Genomic DNA, 16,791 nt, shown 5'->3' with positions numbered 1-16,791 from the left:
TAGGGTCCTACTGCTGCTGTATTGATTTGTGGACAGAGAGAGAGAGAGGGGAGGAGCAATGAAGGGAGGCCATGGACGGTCCCCTGAGGAACTCCTGGCACTGCAGTGAATATGGCCTAGAGGAAAGAGAGGGAGCGCTAGGACAGGGAGACACACACACATACACACACACAATGACATCTCCTGCGTACTTGTCTTCATTTCCATTGTTTTTGGGAGCGTGCTATTGATTATGCAGTGGAGCGATCGATCCCAAGTGTGTGTCTCAGTATGACACGACTCTACAAAGAAGTAATTGATATATTCTACAGAATTAAGGGCTGACAGAGGGGGTAGGGGACGAGACTGTGGACATTTAATACATGTAATATTCCTGGTCCAGTGAGAGCTCTCTCTACTAAATAAAGAGGTGGCTAATGAATCAGCTGCAGATGTTTCACAATAAAAGCCTTGCAGCAAAGTGAAGGCGTTCATTTCCAGGAATCAGAGCTTAATGTGGAACAGATGAGGATGGCCCTGGCTCACGCATGAAATAAACAGGTTTGTTGTGAAGGGTAGAGAGATACAAAGGGTTAAATCTTTCACTTCATCATTTAAACGTAATAAAATCATCTAAAATAATAATGGAACCCGACTTGTCAAGCCTTTTTCAGTGGCTATTTCTATATGCATCTACATCCTCTCTCCTGGTCATATGGCTGTAGCATTCAGACTATACAGTGTGTTATCTATGACAGCTTATGTTATATGGATGAAAATGCATGTCTCCATATGACAGACACCTACATACACACGTCTGCGTTTTAACCAACTGTATACATTACCCCACCAGGCTCTGAACTGCTGGTCAAAGCTACGTTCTGCTGTCCATTTAAATGACACAGTGTGTATTTGTATATGCAGGGGCTGAAAGGGGCCATCTTGGAGAGCAGACCGGTCGATACAGGGTCCTGTCATTGTTTTTTCCTAAACTGCTTAGAGAGAGCGCAGCTAAAGCCTGCAGAGCCCCAGACCCCAGGGAAATATGGCCCTGTCGCATAACCCACGCCTCGCACTGCCCCCTCCCAAGCACACACCAGAATGCATCCAACTCCCAGCTCACGGCATATGCATACACACGCCAAATGCCAAGAAAAATGCAAGAATCCAATACACAACAGTCCAATGAAATACACAGAGTCTCCTGGGACAGAGAGAGGGTGAAGGCACCAGGAGAGAGAGATAAGAACAAATCTGATTCAGGCCTTAAGTGTGAAGGGCAAAGGAACACCTGCTTCACATTTAACATTTATGTCTTTCCATAAATGTATAGACTTTATAGAGTGATATAATAATAACAATATACGTACATTGTACGTACATATTGTTATTAAACAAACATGACAAGCCTCTGAAAGTGTTACAATTGAGTCGTTATTCAACACTCATTGCTCAGGTACTTCTGTGGCCACAGCTCAGCTGACCTGGGGCAGACTGACAGATGCAAACCACTGTCTGTGCCAGTGGGCCCTCCGACCATCACTGATCACTCACTCAATACATCCGCACAAAAGCAAGGTGGTGAAGCGTCTTGCTATAACTGCATGCAGCGGTCATTTCATACTGGAGTTATACCAACAACCTGCATGTTAGCGGGTGAACAATGAGGTCCTAAACCCTTTTTACTGTTAGATAATACTAGACTTTATTTATAAAAAGAAGTTAAACTAAACCCAAAACTAATTCAATTCCATTTCTCTTGGGTGTTTGCTGGTGAATTCTGCACACACTTACATTGTGGGACAGTGATATGATGTCACAAGTGACCCAGGATCCGGATGCCTTGGCTCTCTGTCGGACTGTTATGATGTTAGCTCCTGTCTTCTCCAGGAACCTGCATGCATCTGTCAGTTAAGTAATGTGTGTGGAGTATGTGGAGTGTGTGGGGCCACTGGATATAGTCCAAGCCCACAGTGTGTTTGTGAGGCCTCTCCACGGCTGTTTTTAACTCCAAATGAAAAATCACCTTTGTCGCCTTGTGCTCTTCTTTGACTTGAGAGTATTTATAGCTCGGGGCTGACACTTTTCCAACACGGGGAGCACATCTTGGTTCATACGTGTGTGTGTGTGTGTGTGTGTATGTATGGTTGGTTGTGTGCGTGCGCCTGCGTGTGTGTCTGTGGGCCTGGAGCAGATGGGCTGTCTTAGCACCTCTTCCTCTGCTCCCTGGCCTGTCTTTAGCCCCTCCCACCCTGGACAGGAAGCTGCCTCAGGAGATGGTTGAAAATAAACGCACCCACCTCTCCACATATGCCTGGTTCCCACTTTGTTCATTTATCTGTCGGTCTCATATCAGTTTTCAAGCTTGTTTTCTCCTTATGCATTATACCTGCTCAAAATGATTTTCATTGGAGTGCAAGTATAAATTCTGCAAAATACAACTACTAGAATTGAGAAGTTTAGGAATATCAATATCTTTGCAAAAAGACAGATAGGCTGATGTTATTTTAGCAGTGTCAACTCTGAGAGTTGTTTTTGTGCTCTAGTTAATGTTCTCCAAACCTGTTCTTTAGTTAGAGGCATTTTTATAAGTTTATTTTAACTTTGTAAAGGAAAAGAATTCAGTGTATGAAAGTGAAGGTTAGGGTTGGGCCTGGGCCTATAAAAGAGCATTACAAATACAGAAGTTTGGTCTAAAGGTTGATTAAACATTTTGTGTGTGATAAAAAACAATATATTTCCAAATATATAAATAACCTTTCTTAATGTCTCTGATATATGTGTATGTAAATGTGAATGTACGTGAGTGTCCAGTGCCTAAGGCGTCCTCTTGGAGCAGATCCTGTTTGGAGCTCTCCTGTGGGGACTTCCCCTCTCCTGTTGTTCTGGCCCAAACAGTAAACAGGCCTGAACACACTCTCAGCATGAAGGACACACAGGTCACCACCAGCACCACTCTGCACACACACACTTTACCATGAGGCCTGCAGGACACTGTTCCACATAGGCCTGTCACAGTAATTACTATATCAGTATATCGTTTATACATTTTTAGGCTCAATATTTATCATGGGTAAAAAAAAATTTCGATAGTGGGGAAATTTTTGTTATTTTTGTTGTATACGATCAGATTTGAGCTGTAGAGGGTTGAATAAACCACTTTAATGGCTAATTATCAGTTCATTCTGCAATTTATTTGTTGAAGCTTGTTTTTTTTTAATGATACTGTCTAATTAAAAATGGTGCACTGGGATTCTATTGCGTTATTTTAATCGAAATCACTGGCATTAAGTAGTTTAAATATTATTTGAAATATTGTTTATTGCAATATTTGTCTGTAGCTAAATCTTCAAAATCTTTTACCGTGACAGGCCTAGTTCTGCAAATTTCAGTCCATTCAAATTATTGTAACTCACTCGGCTAAATAAAAGACTATTACAAAATGAACATAAGGTTTTATGTACTCAAAACTACTGTGACCTGTATCCATATTGTCTCATATTTCCGCTCATGTTTCTCCCAACATCTGCGTATGATAATCCTACGCCCTAAACCACACCTCACACAGCCAGTTTAGGGTGCATAAGTATTAAAAAAGCACAGGCTCCCCGGGGACCAGTGGGGTTTGGGTGTGTGTGATAATATGACAGTGACACGGAAAGGCAGCACGCTCGGTTAGACTGTGAGCTCATATGTGCACTGGATGGATCATGTCTCTGAATGTTTTTGTATGTGACTAAAGCCTGGCTGTTTGTTCATGTTTGTGAGCCTGTTTTTACTGTCACGGAGCATTAGCCCTTTCACCATGTGTGTATATTTAGTGCATGTGCTTACCTACCTTTCAGTGCAGTGTGATTTATACCACTGGTTAAAAAAAGTGAAATACGTAACAAAACCAGGATGGAATGTCAATATGAAAGAATATAGAAAGAAAAAAATAATTTTAAAAACCCTATAATTTAAAAAATTTAATTTAAAATGTACCCCCAAAAAGTCAACCTAATTGTAAAGTGCTTATTTATCTGGTACCAAACATTACCAAATTTTATTATTCAGAAAGTTTGATTTCATAACGCTAGTCACAAACTAGAGGAGTGGTGATCAATAAGACAGTGTTAATGAATGAAAATTATTTGATCATGGGGCCGATCAGCATGAATAATTATAAAACTGTCATGTATTTTCTCACACTAAACAGTAAAATTTGATACTACTACACAGCTGTTGGAATCATGTCCATCATTTTTGAATGTGCTGTCTTTTTGACTACTGCTTTGATATAGAAGAGAAGAACACAATACAAACTCCAAGACCAAAACTATGTCTGTTTGAATATGTCTCTGTTTGTGCATCAAACCCAAATCTAACTTATTTAAACTTGTCTTTTTGGTCCGTGCCGAGCCTCAGCGTGTGTCTTTTTGCTAAGGTTTTCTCAAAGCGCTGAGGCAAATACGCTCAGGTGAAAACAGCATTACAAATGGAATATTTTCAGATGATTAGCTGATCCATATTGAGATTTTCTTTCTTCTATTTAAACCCCACATGAACATAATGTGCTTTGCATTCGCAGTGTGACACACCAAAGACCGCACAAATCCCAACCGTGTTAAGAGCCACAGATGCAATTTGTATGCAATTTTTCCTCAGGTGGTCAGACAAAAACATCTGCCAAGACTAAGGACAGTACTGCCAATGACACCACCATTCACATGCTACCATCAACATCCTCCCTTCTGCTCAGTTATTAGAGCACACCTAATCAATACTTACTTACAAAACCATAGACTAATGTCACAGGTGAAAGTAAAGAACATTAGGATGGATTACTTACATACATTTTTGGCAGTTTATGTTTTTGTGAACATTATAAATTGAAGCTTTATTATTCTGCATCCTATCAACAAGTCTGTCCTCCTGCAGTAAAAATAAAGATTCATTTAAAACACCTTTTAGATAAATGATCAGGAAGAGCACCACCAATAAGGCAGGCCGGTAAGTGTATACTGTAGGTTAAACTGAATAATTATCCCAATTATGTAGCAAAATATTGTATCGTTTGGTAGTCCTCAAAATGTCACCTATAACAGGAGGCAGAAACCCATAATTATGGTCCTGCTGGTGCCCAGAGTCAGGACTAAACATGGGGTATCAGAGTTTCAGTTTTATGGAGCTAAAACCTGTAATGGTCTTCCTGAACATGAGACAGGTCTCTCCTTTAACTATGTTTAAATCCAGGCTCAAAACAGTTCTGTTTAGCTGTGCATATGATTGAAAGGTTTTAATACCACATTCTTCACTTTTAATGTTAATTTTATGATGATTATTTATGTTTTGATTTGTTTGTATTGTGATTTTGATGTCTTTCTTATTCTGTAAAGTACTTTGAATAACTTTGTGTATGAATTATGCTGTACAAATAAACTGAGAAACCCAACATCCTTCAATCAACCACAAGTACAACCCAAGTACTGAATTTGTTCTGTATAAAATCATTGCTTCTCTTCTTGCTAAATTGGCACAAACAGCCGAGTGATACAAAAGCGCTACTGCTAATAGCATTAGACTAGCTTGCACCGTGTCCTCACCTCTTCTTTGTTATGAATCTTCTGCCTCTCTCTGTCCCCTGTTGCACATGCCTTCAAGTCCGGGGATTTAGAAGCCCAAATGTGTGTGAGCGCATCCTAGGTCCCCATTCTAATAACACTGAAACTCCCAGCGTGCATTGGGGCGGCCGTGCATGCTCCCCCAGAACGCCACAGGGATCTACGGATCAAATTCTCACCTAATCAGGGGATATGTGCTTTAGATTGAGCCGCAGAAACTTGACAAAAAGACTGGCGCGCACACAAACACATAAAATGCAGCTATTGGCAGTCTGGCCACATCCACACCTTTCTATAATTCATTCAGAGGGATATAGATTCAGACAAAGACAAAGGCAACATTATTCAAAGACGAACTAGGAACACAGACCAGACCAAACACGGCTCCCCTCCCAAAAAGGATCCTATATTTGTCAAAGGTTAAAAGTAGACTGTGCGAGAGAGCTTTTTAAAATATTGTTGGTCAAGTCATTTAGTTTGCGAATTGCTTGGAAAAGAATGAGATGACACCAGTTATACACCAAGTAAAGCTGGGAGATATGAACAAAACCAATTCCTGATTTTTTCTCATACTTTTTTTTTTTTTTTTTCAATTTGCGCTTTCAAAAGTATAAAAAATTTGATACTACTGAATAGTAAAAGTGGTGATGAAACTAGATACTCATTTGAGCAAGTACTGATACAAAAAAAAATAAAAATAAATAAAAATCACGTTTACAGGACAGAAATGAACCTTTCCTAAATAGCTTTTGAATGATCTTGAGTTGTGTGGCAAGAGCACATAGACCAGTATAAATCCATTGACCACTATGGAACAGTGTTTTTGTTTTTAGTGTGTTTTAGAGTGTTTTTAATATCACTGTTGTATCGATATTGTTACTGAGTATCGAGTTGATCCCTTAGTAGCAGAATCCACTTTGAATACAAAACTAAGTATTGTGATTAGGGGTATGCAAAAACATTAAAATATCAATATATTGTATAATTTAATGTGATGATACAGTATCAATATCATGAGCTGCAGTATCGATACATCACCAGGAGTATTTTTTGGTGTATTTTACTAAATTATTTCATTACAGCACTACAGTTTTGTTGCTTGTTTAGAGGAAGGAAATTCGTTTATGCGACACATTTGACATTTTCACTGTTTTGATGATTAAAATGTTTGTGTTTCAAATGAACTTTCCACAAGAAGTGGTTTAACAAAGACTTTTAGTATCACAGCTGTTACTTAGCCGGTATTTTTTATTGAACCATTTTGAAATGGTCTGAAATATATCATATCGAATCAAAAGTGCACTGTGTCGAAATATGTAATGTATCGTGGCCTATTTTTCAATGTATTAGTCATATTGGCAAATTTTTAATGATACCCAGCCCTAATTGTGATAACACCACTATCAATATTGCTTTTCTGAACATAAACACTAGACTTTCATTCATTGCTATTTAACACAAAAATTGTTAAATTACTTCCTCAAAAGTCTTCAAATAAGCATTGACGCTGTGAAGATAACTGTAGGCTCTGCTCTGTCTGAAGCTCTGTTACTCAAGTTAAACTTTGTTCTGTTTAAAAAAAAAAGTATCTCACACACAAAACTAATCACATTAACCAACAATTTTTAAGTCACCTGTCACCTCTTTTTTTTTTTTTTCGAAAATTAAACTCCTGAACAGGACCATGAACGCTCATATTGATCACAAGCTCCTGAAAATGTATTGTTTAAATCCATTTTGTTTTTTATCATAAGTTTTCAGACAATCTTGGGCAATGTTTCTGACAGTGTTTGCATTGTGCCTCCGTGATAGTTGATGAAGATTGCACCATAGAGATATGTAGAACACCCCCAGCAGAGCGTTATGTCACTGCTAAGCATCAATTAGGAATGACCAAGTCTAGATCTCGATTCAAATCAATTCCACAGCCCTACTTCCAAGTCAAAATATTCCAACTTGATTAATATGAACTCGAAATTTGGAAACTCAAAGAAGGTAGCTTGATTTTGTCATGTCTTATTCTAGGTCCAACCCTCTTCCTTCTGCCATCACTTCATACCTCCGTGTTCTCAAAACCATGTACTTGGCATTGTGGCTGCGTTGGCGTGTGCGCTCTCAAATATTCAACACCGCAGAGATGAGTAGAGAGGGTGCAATCCCAGGAACGACAAACAAACATCTCTTCCGCCATTCTATCTATCCATCCATCCATCGGACCAACTATCCACGCTTCCACTGCTCTTTAAATATTAACTTGTGCTAAAGGAAATGGTGTAGTTATAAGGAAGGACGAGTCAGAGAAAAGAGGGAGATTCAGGAGAGAAGAAGAGAGAATGGAGAGAAGTGTAATGCCCAGAAGGGATGGAAAAAGGATATCAACATAAAGAAATGCCACGGATGAGTCACTCTCTGTAGCCAGTGTGAGATGTCCATTTCAAATTGATCAGCAAAGGGAACTACAGATAGATTTTGGAGTCTCTTGGCTAGTTCTATGCTCGCAGAGTTACACTATGAATCAAAAGTTTGGACACACCATCTATTCAACTTATTTTTACCACTTTCTACATTTTATATAAAAGCAGAAGACCTGAAATATATTAAGTAAGATATATGTGATTATATAACAATGAGAAAGGTACAGAACTCTAATATTTAGTAGTTATTTACCTTTTTTTCTTCACTACATAATTTCATATATTTAATGTCTTCTGAAAATATCTAAAATGTAGAAAGTAGTGAAAATCAAGGGAAAAAAAGCACTGAATGAGATGCTGTGTCCAATCTTTTGGCTGGTAGTGTATATTATTATATTATATGCTTATTAGATATATACTAGTGTCTACTGTTTTGGGTATAATCAAAATGGACGAGACAAGGGATCATAGTGAAATTTTGTGTCTCAATTATCATTGCCAAAATAATTGAGTGATTGATTCATTCATTTTTATTTTGAGTTTGTTCCAAGAAAGAAACAATAATCGTGTATACTACATATACATTGTAAACAACAGAAAAGCAAAAGGAGTGGGAAGAAGAAAAACTTATACCCAGCCCTGTTCATTATATAGTTTCAAAAATGATGTGGTTGCTTAAGTAATGTAATGTAATGTAACAATTTAACAATAACAATAATCATTAAAAAATACAAATGATCCACGTATGTTAAGGAACTACTGAAATTACCATATAATAAATTGTCCTTGTTGTAAGTGTTATAAAAGTCTGGTATCTGGTGTCTCAATTATACAAAAAGTACCAAAAATGATTATCATCTAGCTTTTTTATCACAGTTTTGGACACAATTGAAACTCAAATGTCAAACAAATGATTAAAAGAAATTCGAAAATACATTTTAATAGATTTTTGTCCGGTAAAATCAGTCAAATTAAGTCAAATGAAACAGAGAGAATGTGAAAAGTGGTGTATGAAGTCTGGGAGACAGAGATCCAGAAGGATGGCACTGATCAGGGCCACAGCATTTCTTATTTACACACACACGCACACACACACACACACAGCAAAACATGTCTTATTTACCAGCTTACGTCTGCACTATTTATGGTACACTGGGGAGAGGCACGGAGAGAGGAAGAGAGGAGAGGGGCTTAAATATGCATAGGGGCTGCTTCTTCTGGGACAGACGGGAGGGGGGGTCTGAGGGAGACGGGGGGGAGTCTGGGGGAGACGGGGAGGGGGGAGACACAAGCACGAGAAACACAGCCCACATCAACGCACAAGACTCTGGCCACAATGAAGAGATTCACAGGTTTCAAGGAATACCGGTTAAAAATGTCCAAGAGTAGAAAAAGAAACTGATGACTCCTTTTGTAACTAAGGAGTCCTTGCTCGGCTTGTCAAGACTTATTGTTCAATATATGAAAGATGGAAGAATATTTATATCGTGTGTACATTTTCTTAGCACTACTGGGAAATGTTTTGTTATTTTTTTGGCTATATGATCAGATTAAAGCCATAAAAGGTTGAATTAATTACTTCTGTGACTCGTTATAGATGCAAATTAAGTACTAAAGTGTTTCATTTTGCTGTTAATATCGCAGATTTAGAATAGCTTTTGTGGTTTAAATCTGCAACACTTCAACGTGACGGGCCTAGTCCTTGCCCACAAACAGCAGTGCATACTATTGGGGTGTCGCTGGGCAAAACACTTCATCCACTTTGTCTGTATGAACGTGGCAAAGGGACTGCAGCTCCATTGTCTTCGGTGGTTATAGAGAAAGTGCAAGAAAAGAATGAATAATGCACAAATCTGTAAAGCAAATTTTGAATAGGCAATAACTCCATAAGACAAAGGCATTTTAAAATTAAAGTGTAAATGAAATATAAATTATGCATTCGTTGCAAGTACTTAAGTTAAAGCTGCATTAACCAACTTCTCTCTTATAGATGAGTAAATCTGAAAGTATTCACTGCCCCGCAGCTTTTCCATGGAGATGTTATTGATCTGCCCAGAATGTTCCATGGTATGACTTTAAACATATCCATCTAGCTTTTATTCTTTACAGGTGTTTCTATTGCGCAATAATACAGTCATTCCTTCTGTGAATAGAAGCGACTCTCCACAGATCTGAACTGTAATGTAAAGAGTAGTGTTGTAACATAGTTGTCTCCCTCGTGATAGATGGGTTTAATCTATATTGTGGAACATTCTAGATAAATCAATAACATTTCCAGGGAGACAAGCAGGTGGCGGACCTTATACTAAAAATGTTACACAGTGCACCTTTAAATACCAACTCCTGCCTTTCCCAGTTTAAAGCAGTATTCTTGTGTTAGTTAGACCAGACCTGTACAAAGGTAGAGCAGTCGACCAGGCCTTTTGGGGGGAGCGGATGATGCAGCGATGTGTCCGCGTGGAGCTGGCCCTTGGGTGCATGAGTGAGTGAGCAGGACATCATAGGCCCTCTGAGGAGCTCAAAGGGGCCAGAGCCTTTTCTAACTGGCCAAAGCGCCTTCTTCATCCATCCGTACCTCATTAAATCGCACACACACAAATTAGCCTATTCCACTTTCTCTGGCACATCGGCGGAGGCACACATACACACGCTAACAGCTAGCAGTGGCATTAACCTCTGTGCTTGTAGCTCTCCATCTACCCCAGTCAGCCTTTCTGTCTAGCCCACTTAGAGAGCTCTCCCCCGGGGCAAAGGAGCTGTGGCAGGTCAGAAACAGCCTGCGAGTTTTCACACACACAAACATATACATGTACATACACACAGACGGGCCGCAAACCAAAAAGCTACAAGATGGATATAGGCACAGCACAGCAGCCAGGAGGAGCAGTACAAGGAGCTAAGGGAGGGAGTAGCTGAACAGGGCTCAACTTAGCTGGAACGAAAACAACTGAATTATACTTATCTGACCCAATGAGAGCACAGCTTTTCAGTTCAGCTGGATAAAGCCAAGAAAACCTTAGTGCACTCTCGCCGCAAAGTCAAAAAGTCAGCTTGTTTTTGTTATCTGGAACAACTTGGTGCAGCATTTATTATGAAAGTTTTCTATTATCAAGAAGATGATATGGTATTAACAAGAAAATATTATGGGGAAGATAACTGTGAGTAGTCTGCTGCAAAATACCAATAAGTAAGTGCATTTTTTATTTACATAGCACTTTTCACAGACATATGTGACAAAGACGCTTTACAGATCATTATTCATTCACTCCACCCCCGGTGGAGGTAAGCAACATTTGTAGCCACAGCTGACCTGAGGCAGACTGACGGAAATGCGACTGCCAATCTGAGCCTTCAGTCCGACCATCACCATCACTCACGCACACACCACTTTCATACTAGGCAATGTGGGTGAAGTGCTTTGCCTAAGGACACAATGACAGTTTTTGTGACTGGCACCCCACTGTGGCACCTGATTTTCCCAGTGGTCTCCCATTCAAGTATCTAACCAGGCCCAGCCTTGCTGAACTTCTGAGATCTGACAGGATCAGGCTTTGACAAGCCGATATGGCCACGTATTGGCAAAATATCAATACAGTCTAGGATTTCAATAGTGAAGCCTTTACCTTAACAGTTTATCATACAGAAAATTGTAGCCTAACCCTAACCCTAACCCACGAGACAAACATTTCAAACTTGATTTTGAAACTAAGAAATATATTCAGTACTCAATACTCATTCCGATAGTACAATGATAACACAAACAGTCTTTATTTAGACAGTAGAATGTGATTTTCAACATCAAATAATTGAACATTCTTTTATATTACCATATGGCCTCATATCAGTGTAATCCCTCAGTCGTCCAGGGGCGTATACTAGTCTATGTGCTCTTATACTTGTTCTGATATAGCTCAACATCATTCTAAAGCAGTTCAGGAAAGTTTCATTTCCGTCCTGTGAATGTGACTTTTTAGTATCGATACTTGTTCAAAAGAGTATCTAGTTTTGATATTTTTGACAACACTATTTTATTTGATCGTCTCTTTATGAAATGTGCCGTATGAATAGACTACATAGAGATTGTAACAGCCTCTCATCTTCTCTCTGTTTCAGGATTAGACAATAGTGGTCTACACTGGTTTATGTGCGCATATTCTTGTTCTGATACAGCTCGAGATCATTCTAAAGCTTTTCAGGAAAGGTACATTTCTGTCCTGTAACGCTTTTCACAACATCTCGCAATCAAATTTTGTTATTGTGACAGGCCTAGTAGCATTCCCACCACTATCTGCCTGGAAGTAGAGCCATGATATTTTGCCAGAGACCTGTACCTTGATGAGTACAATGTGAGCGGGCCAAAGACAGTGGAGCTGCAGTCAAATGGAGGTAAGTGTGTATGCAGAGGGGCAGAGGCCGAGGGCAGCCTGTGTGTGTGTTTGTGTGTGGACATTAACCGACAGGGTCCAGCGCCCGCCCTGCTGCTAAATGGACTGACCGGCCATATGCCCAGCACCGCCAGCCACACATCACTGCCACTTTGTGAGAGTGGACCCTGCACGAGAGGGCCCCTCCAAATCATCACCACTATCACTCATCTGGGTTTTACGGTTGGAGCTTCACACTGTTTCTTGGTACCAGATTTGCCAAATTTCTCCATAACTAAATGATTTGGAAAGTTTGTCTATCCTCAGTCTTTAATCATAAACTTTAACATGATGAGCAACAAGCACAATGAAGTTTTGATTTTTCCTTAAAGGCCCCATATTACGCTATTTTCTGATCTGTGGTATACTGCTGTTTTCTCATCACAGACATGCCTGGAGTAGTGTTTTGTTTCATTCACACATTTAAAACACAAACCCTGCATATTAAGGTTTAGGAGTTCATCGCTCAAACTGAAAACCTCGTGATACTATGTGGTAATACAGGAAGTGCTCCACTGTATTTTTAAAACTACATACATCTATGAATGTACTTCAGGCCTGAAATTGCCAATCTACTGAACTAAAGGTAAAAGGAAGCTGTTATGTTGAAAACTATCACATGACATCACAAAGACAGACTAATAATAAAGGAATACTCAAACATGTAAATGAAACAAAACACAACTCCAGGTATGATTTGACCATGTAATAGCCTTATGACAGGGCTTAAAGCTCAATTTTTTAAAACTTCAGTTTACCTACTGAACTTATTTCCGTGACATTATTACTGCTTCATGTTTACTTAATCCTGTTAGATGACAACACAAAGTTTATTAAAATGACGCTCCATAGTTTCTAGTGTGAGCAGAATGGCAGGTAGCAGAGGGCAGGGGCACAGACCTGACCACAGCTGGCTCACGACCCACTCTGGGGTGACTTATACCCTCTCTCCTACACACAAATGTGTCTGCACCGTAATGACACGACGGCTGCCAGGACCCTACCAGGACCTCATGAGGAGAGATGGAAGGATGCAAACAGAGCGGTGAAGAGAGGAAAACACACTTCTACAGGAGTTTCAAAGACAGAGACAAGAGAACAAAACAACACACACAAACACACACAATCACAGACACAAATGAACACAGCGACATCAAGGCATGTTCTATGCCAGCTTTTCTTGGCTTGTATGACAGTGACCAGTGGTGCTACTGTACTTAACCACAAATTTTAGGTATCTGTATTTCCCTTAAGTACATTAACTAGATACTTTTTACTTTTACTTCACTACATTTGAGAGGTGTCTTTTTCTACTCCAGTACAATTTTACTATCTATTTTTTGACAGAAAAGTACAAGAATCTTTTATTACTGGTAGAGACATGCTGAGGGTTTATTTTTAACACGTTCATTGGCCAAAAAAAAAAAAAAAAAAAAAAAGCAAATAAAAACAGCAACAAAAAAAAAGATAAAATTGTTTCTGCTGAACAAATCTTTTTTTTTTTTAATCACTGCATTTGAATCTTTATTAGATCTCAAAATATGTGCAAAATACTTTTACTTTTTACTCTTTGAGTACATTTTACTTTTACTTCAATAGATTTTTTTCATATGATACTTCTACTTTTATTTGAGTATTTTTTTGCCCTGGTATATATGGAGTACTTCTTCCACCACTGACAGAAACACACCATTGTAACACATATGTCCTGATCAAACACACATCGTAGCACTGAAGGACAGAGGATGAAGGACAGCAGAGGCAGAGTGGGAGCGTACCTGTAGCTCCGTCTGAAAGAAGAACTTCTGTGGACACTGTGAACAGTCGTAGATCTTGTCTTCCTGACCGTGGACTGCAAAGATGTGTTGCTGGAGCTTGTTGGCTTGTACAAATACTGAAACAAACAATTACAAACATGGTGAATATTCTTTTCACAATAAATCATAAAGTTATTACAGATGTATGTTTAATACAGATAACTTTTTATCCACCACTAAGAGACTATTTAAAGTGTATTGAAATAATAATTTTATGTTTCAGCATTGCAATGTTTACACTGTTGTACATTGTTAAATGTTATATGGATTGTCTTTATAATTTTAGGTTTTCATTTGGTTCAAAATGTGTCCCTTTTTCATCTGGATGTGTCAAGAAATCAGGGCCCTTCTTAATAATATAATGAGATATCTTAACATATACCACCAGTCAAAAGTTTGGACACCATCTCATTCAATGTTTTCTTTTTTTCTTTACTTTTATTTCTTCCTGCATTTTGGGAATTTGATTATATCTAAAAATCAACTTTTTCTTTTTGCTACATAATTCCATATATCTTACTTTATATATTAGATGTCTTCTGTGAGTATATATAAAATGTAGAAAGTACATATATATAAAAAAAAAAAGAAACTGAATGAGATGATGAGTTCAAACATTTGACCAGTAGTGTAAATCATATCTATCTCTAAGAAAATCTTTACAAAAAAAATACTTATTACAAATAAATATTAGATCTAAGTAATCAGCTTTAAGATATCATGCAGTTGGACAGTTAGACAGATGATCTAATAAGTATGTACACAGTCCAAAACAATAAGAAAACACTGTACTTTATTCCCCTGAAAGGTTGTGATATTTATCAATAAATTATCCAGTTTTTACCTCCGTGTTGTGTCTACACTACACCACACCTTCACTCTCCTTTTGTTTCAGTAAACTTTGGGGTTTCTTTGCTGTGTGTATGTGTTGAATTATTAAGCTTCCCCATAGGAGCAGTGCCCATCTTACTAATTCATAAGCCACTAAGGAATAGAGTTAAAGTTTAAAGCGCTGGCTGTGTACCTGGGGGTAGACACACACACAAGACATACCCCGATTCAGTGAAGGGGTGACAGGCAAAGAGAGGAGGCAGGATGGAGCTGAAGAGAGGTGGAGACTCTGTGTGGCACTATACAAGTCTAAATGCTACAGGCCTAATGCGCTCATCCAACATTTTCAATAGCGTCTCCGGTGAGTTTTCAAAGTATAAACCACTACAAACTGGTGTTACACTGCGGTCTACAGTGGCATCCTGCTGATATTGTTTACCCACTCTGTAGAACAATGGAACTTTTACCAAAACTTTTTAAGAGGGTCTTGAGAATCAACTGCCGCACGGTCTTCTGATAAATACCAATAACATGTGGTACATAAAACCGTAAATCCATTACTATATTATTTTGGTTTGTCATTGAGTGGGCAAGTGATGTGCACTCTAAAATCTGGGCATTATCAGATTTTTGTTGTTTTCAGATCATTTAATTCAATCTGGACTGATCTGAGCATGAGAAATCTGATTTACACTATAGATTTCTCCGTAATACTTTTTAATTTAGTGCATACAACAGTTTAGGTTAGACTGCCCATTTGACTAAAATGTACATATTCTTATCACAGATATATCTGGAGTTGTGTGTTGTTTCATTCACTCATGTTTAACACACACATCCTGCATATTTAGACCGAGTTCTTCTCTCAAACTGAAAAGACTCCACCTTGTGATGTCATGCACTAATACAGTAAGAGCTCAATTGTGTTTTAAACTCCACACACCTTCACTACAATATTTGGATAATTTTAGCCCTGGAATATCAAATTTCGACTGAAAAAGGTAAAATATAGCTGTTGTAACATGAAAACTACCACTACATGACAAAATAAGGTGAAGCTTTGCATTTTCAGGTTTGGAAATGTAGACAAACTAATAATAAATAAGAAAATTAAAAGCATATTTTATTACTATTAGAGACATGCTGAGGGTTTATTTTTAACACTTTCATAGTTTGAGCAAAGAAAAATACGCAAATAAAAAAAGCCAGAAAAAAAGATAGATTTAATTGTTTCTGTTGAACAAATCTTATTAAAAATCATTGCATTTGAAGCTTTATTAGATCTCAAAATATGTGCGAACTACTTTTTAACTTTTTACTCTTTAAGTACATTTTAGTTTACTTAAATTCATGCGATACTTTTACTTTTAATTGAGTATTTTTGCCCTGGTATACTGTATGCACTTTTACTTAACAAAATTGAGTACTTCTTCCACCACTGACAGTGACACACCATTGTAAAAAAGGTAAAATGTAGCTGTTAACTTGAAAACTACCACTATATGACACAATAAGGTGGAGCAGAGCATTTTAAGCTTTGAAGATTTAGACAAACTAATAATAAAGGATTCTTCAAACATGTTTGAATGAACCAAAACTGAACTCCGGGTGTGTTTTTGATGAGATAACAACATTATAACATGACTTAAACTTTGCAATAATCTATTTTGTGTAATATAGGACCTTTAAGATTTAGCACATAAATAGAAGATGTAAACCAAAA

General features: G+C 38.2%; 1 protein-coding gene across 2 annotated transcripts in view; it reads right to left on the bottom strand.

The window, feature by feature from the left end:
- znf423 (zinc finger protein 423) overlaps positions 1-16,791 on the bottom strand; it is a 140,443-nt gene that overhangs the window by 3,944 nt on the left and 119,708 nt on the right. For both annotated transcript variants that reach the window (XM_055155832.1, XM_055155833.1), the window contains exon 20: positions 14,199-14,314. In XM_055155832.1, coding sequence (XP_055011807.1) covers positions 14,199-14,314 — 116 coding nt within the window. The remainder of the gene's footprint in view (positions 1-14,198; positions 14,315-16,791) is intronic.

This window comes from Boleophthalmus pectinirostris, unplaced genomic scaffold (genome assembly GCF_026225935.1).
Source record: "Boleophthalmus pectinirostris isolate CB_2022bp ecotype Guang Dong unplaced genomic scaffold, ASM2622593v1 HiC_scaffold_2, whole genome shotgun sequence".
NCBI lineage: Eukaryota > Metazoa > Chordata > Actinopteri > Gobiiformes > Gobiidae > Boleophthalmus > Boleophthalmus pectinirostris.
The sequence above is the reverse complement of the archived record's forward strand: the minus strand, read 5'-3'. Positions and strand labels throughout refer to the sequence as shown.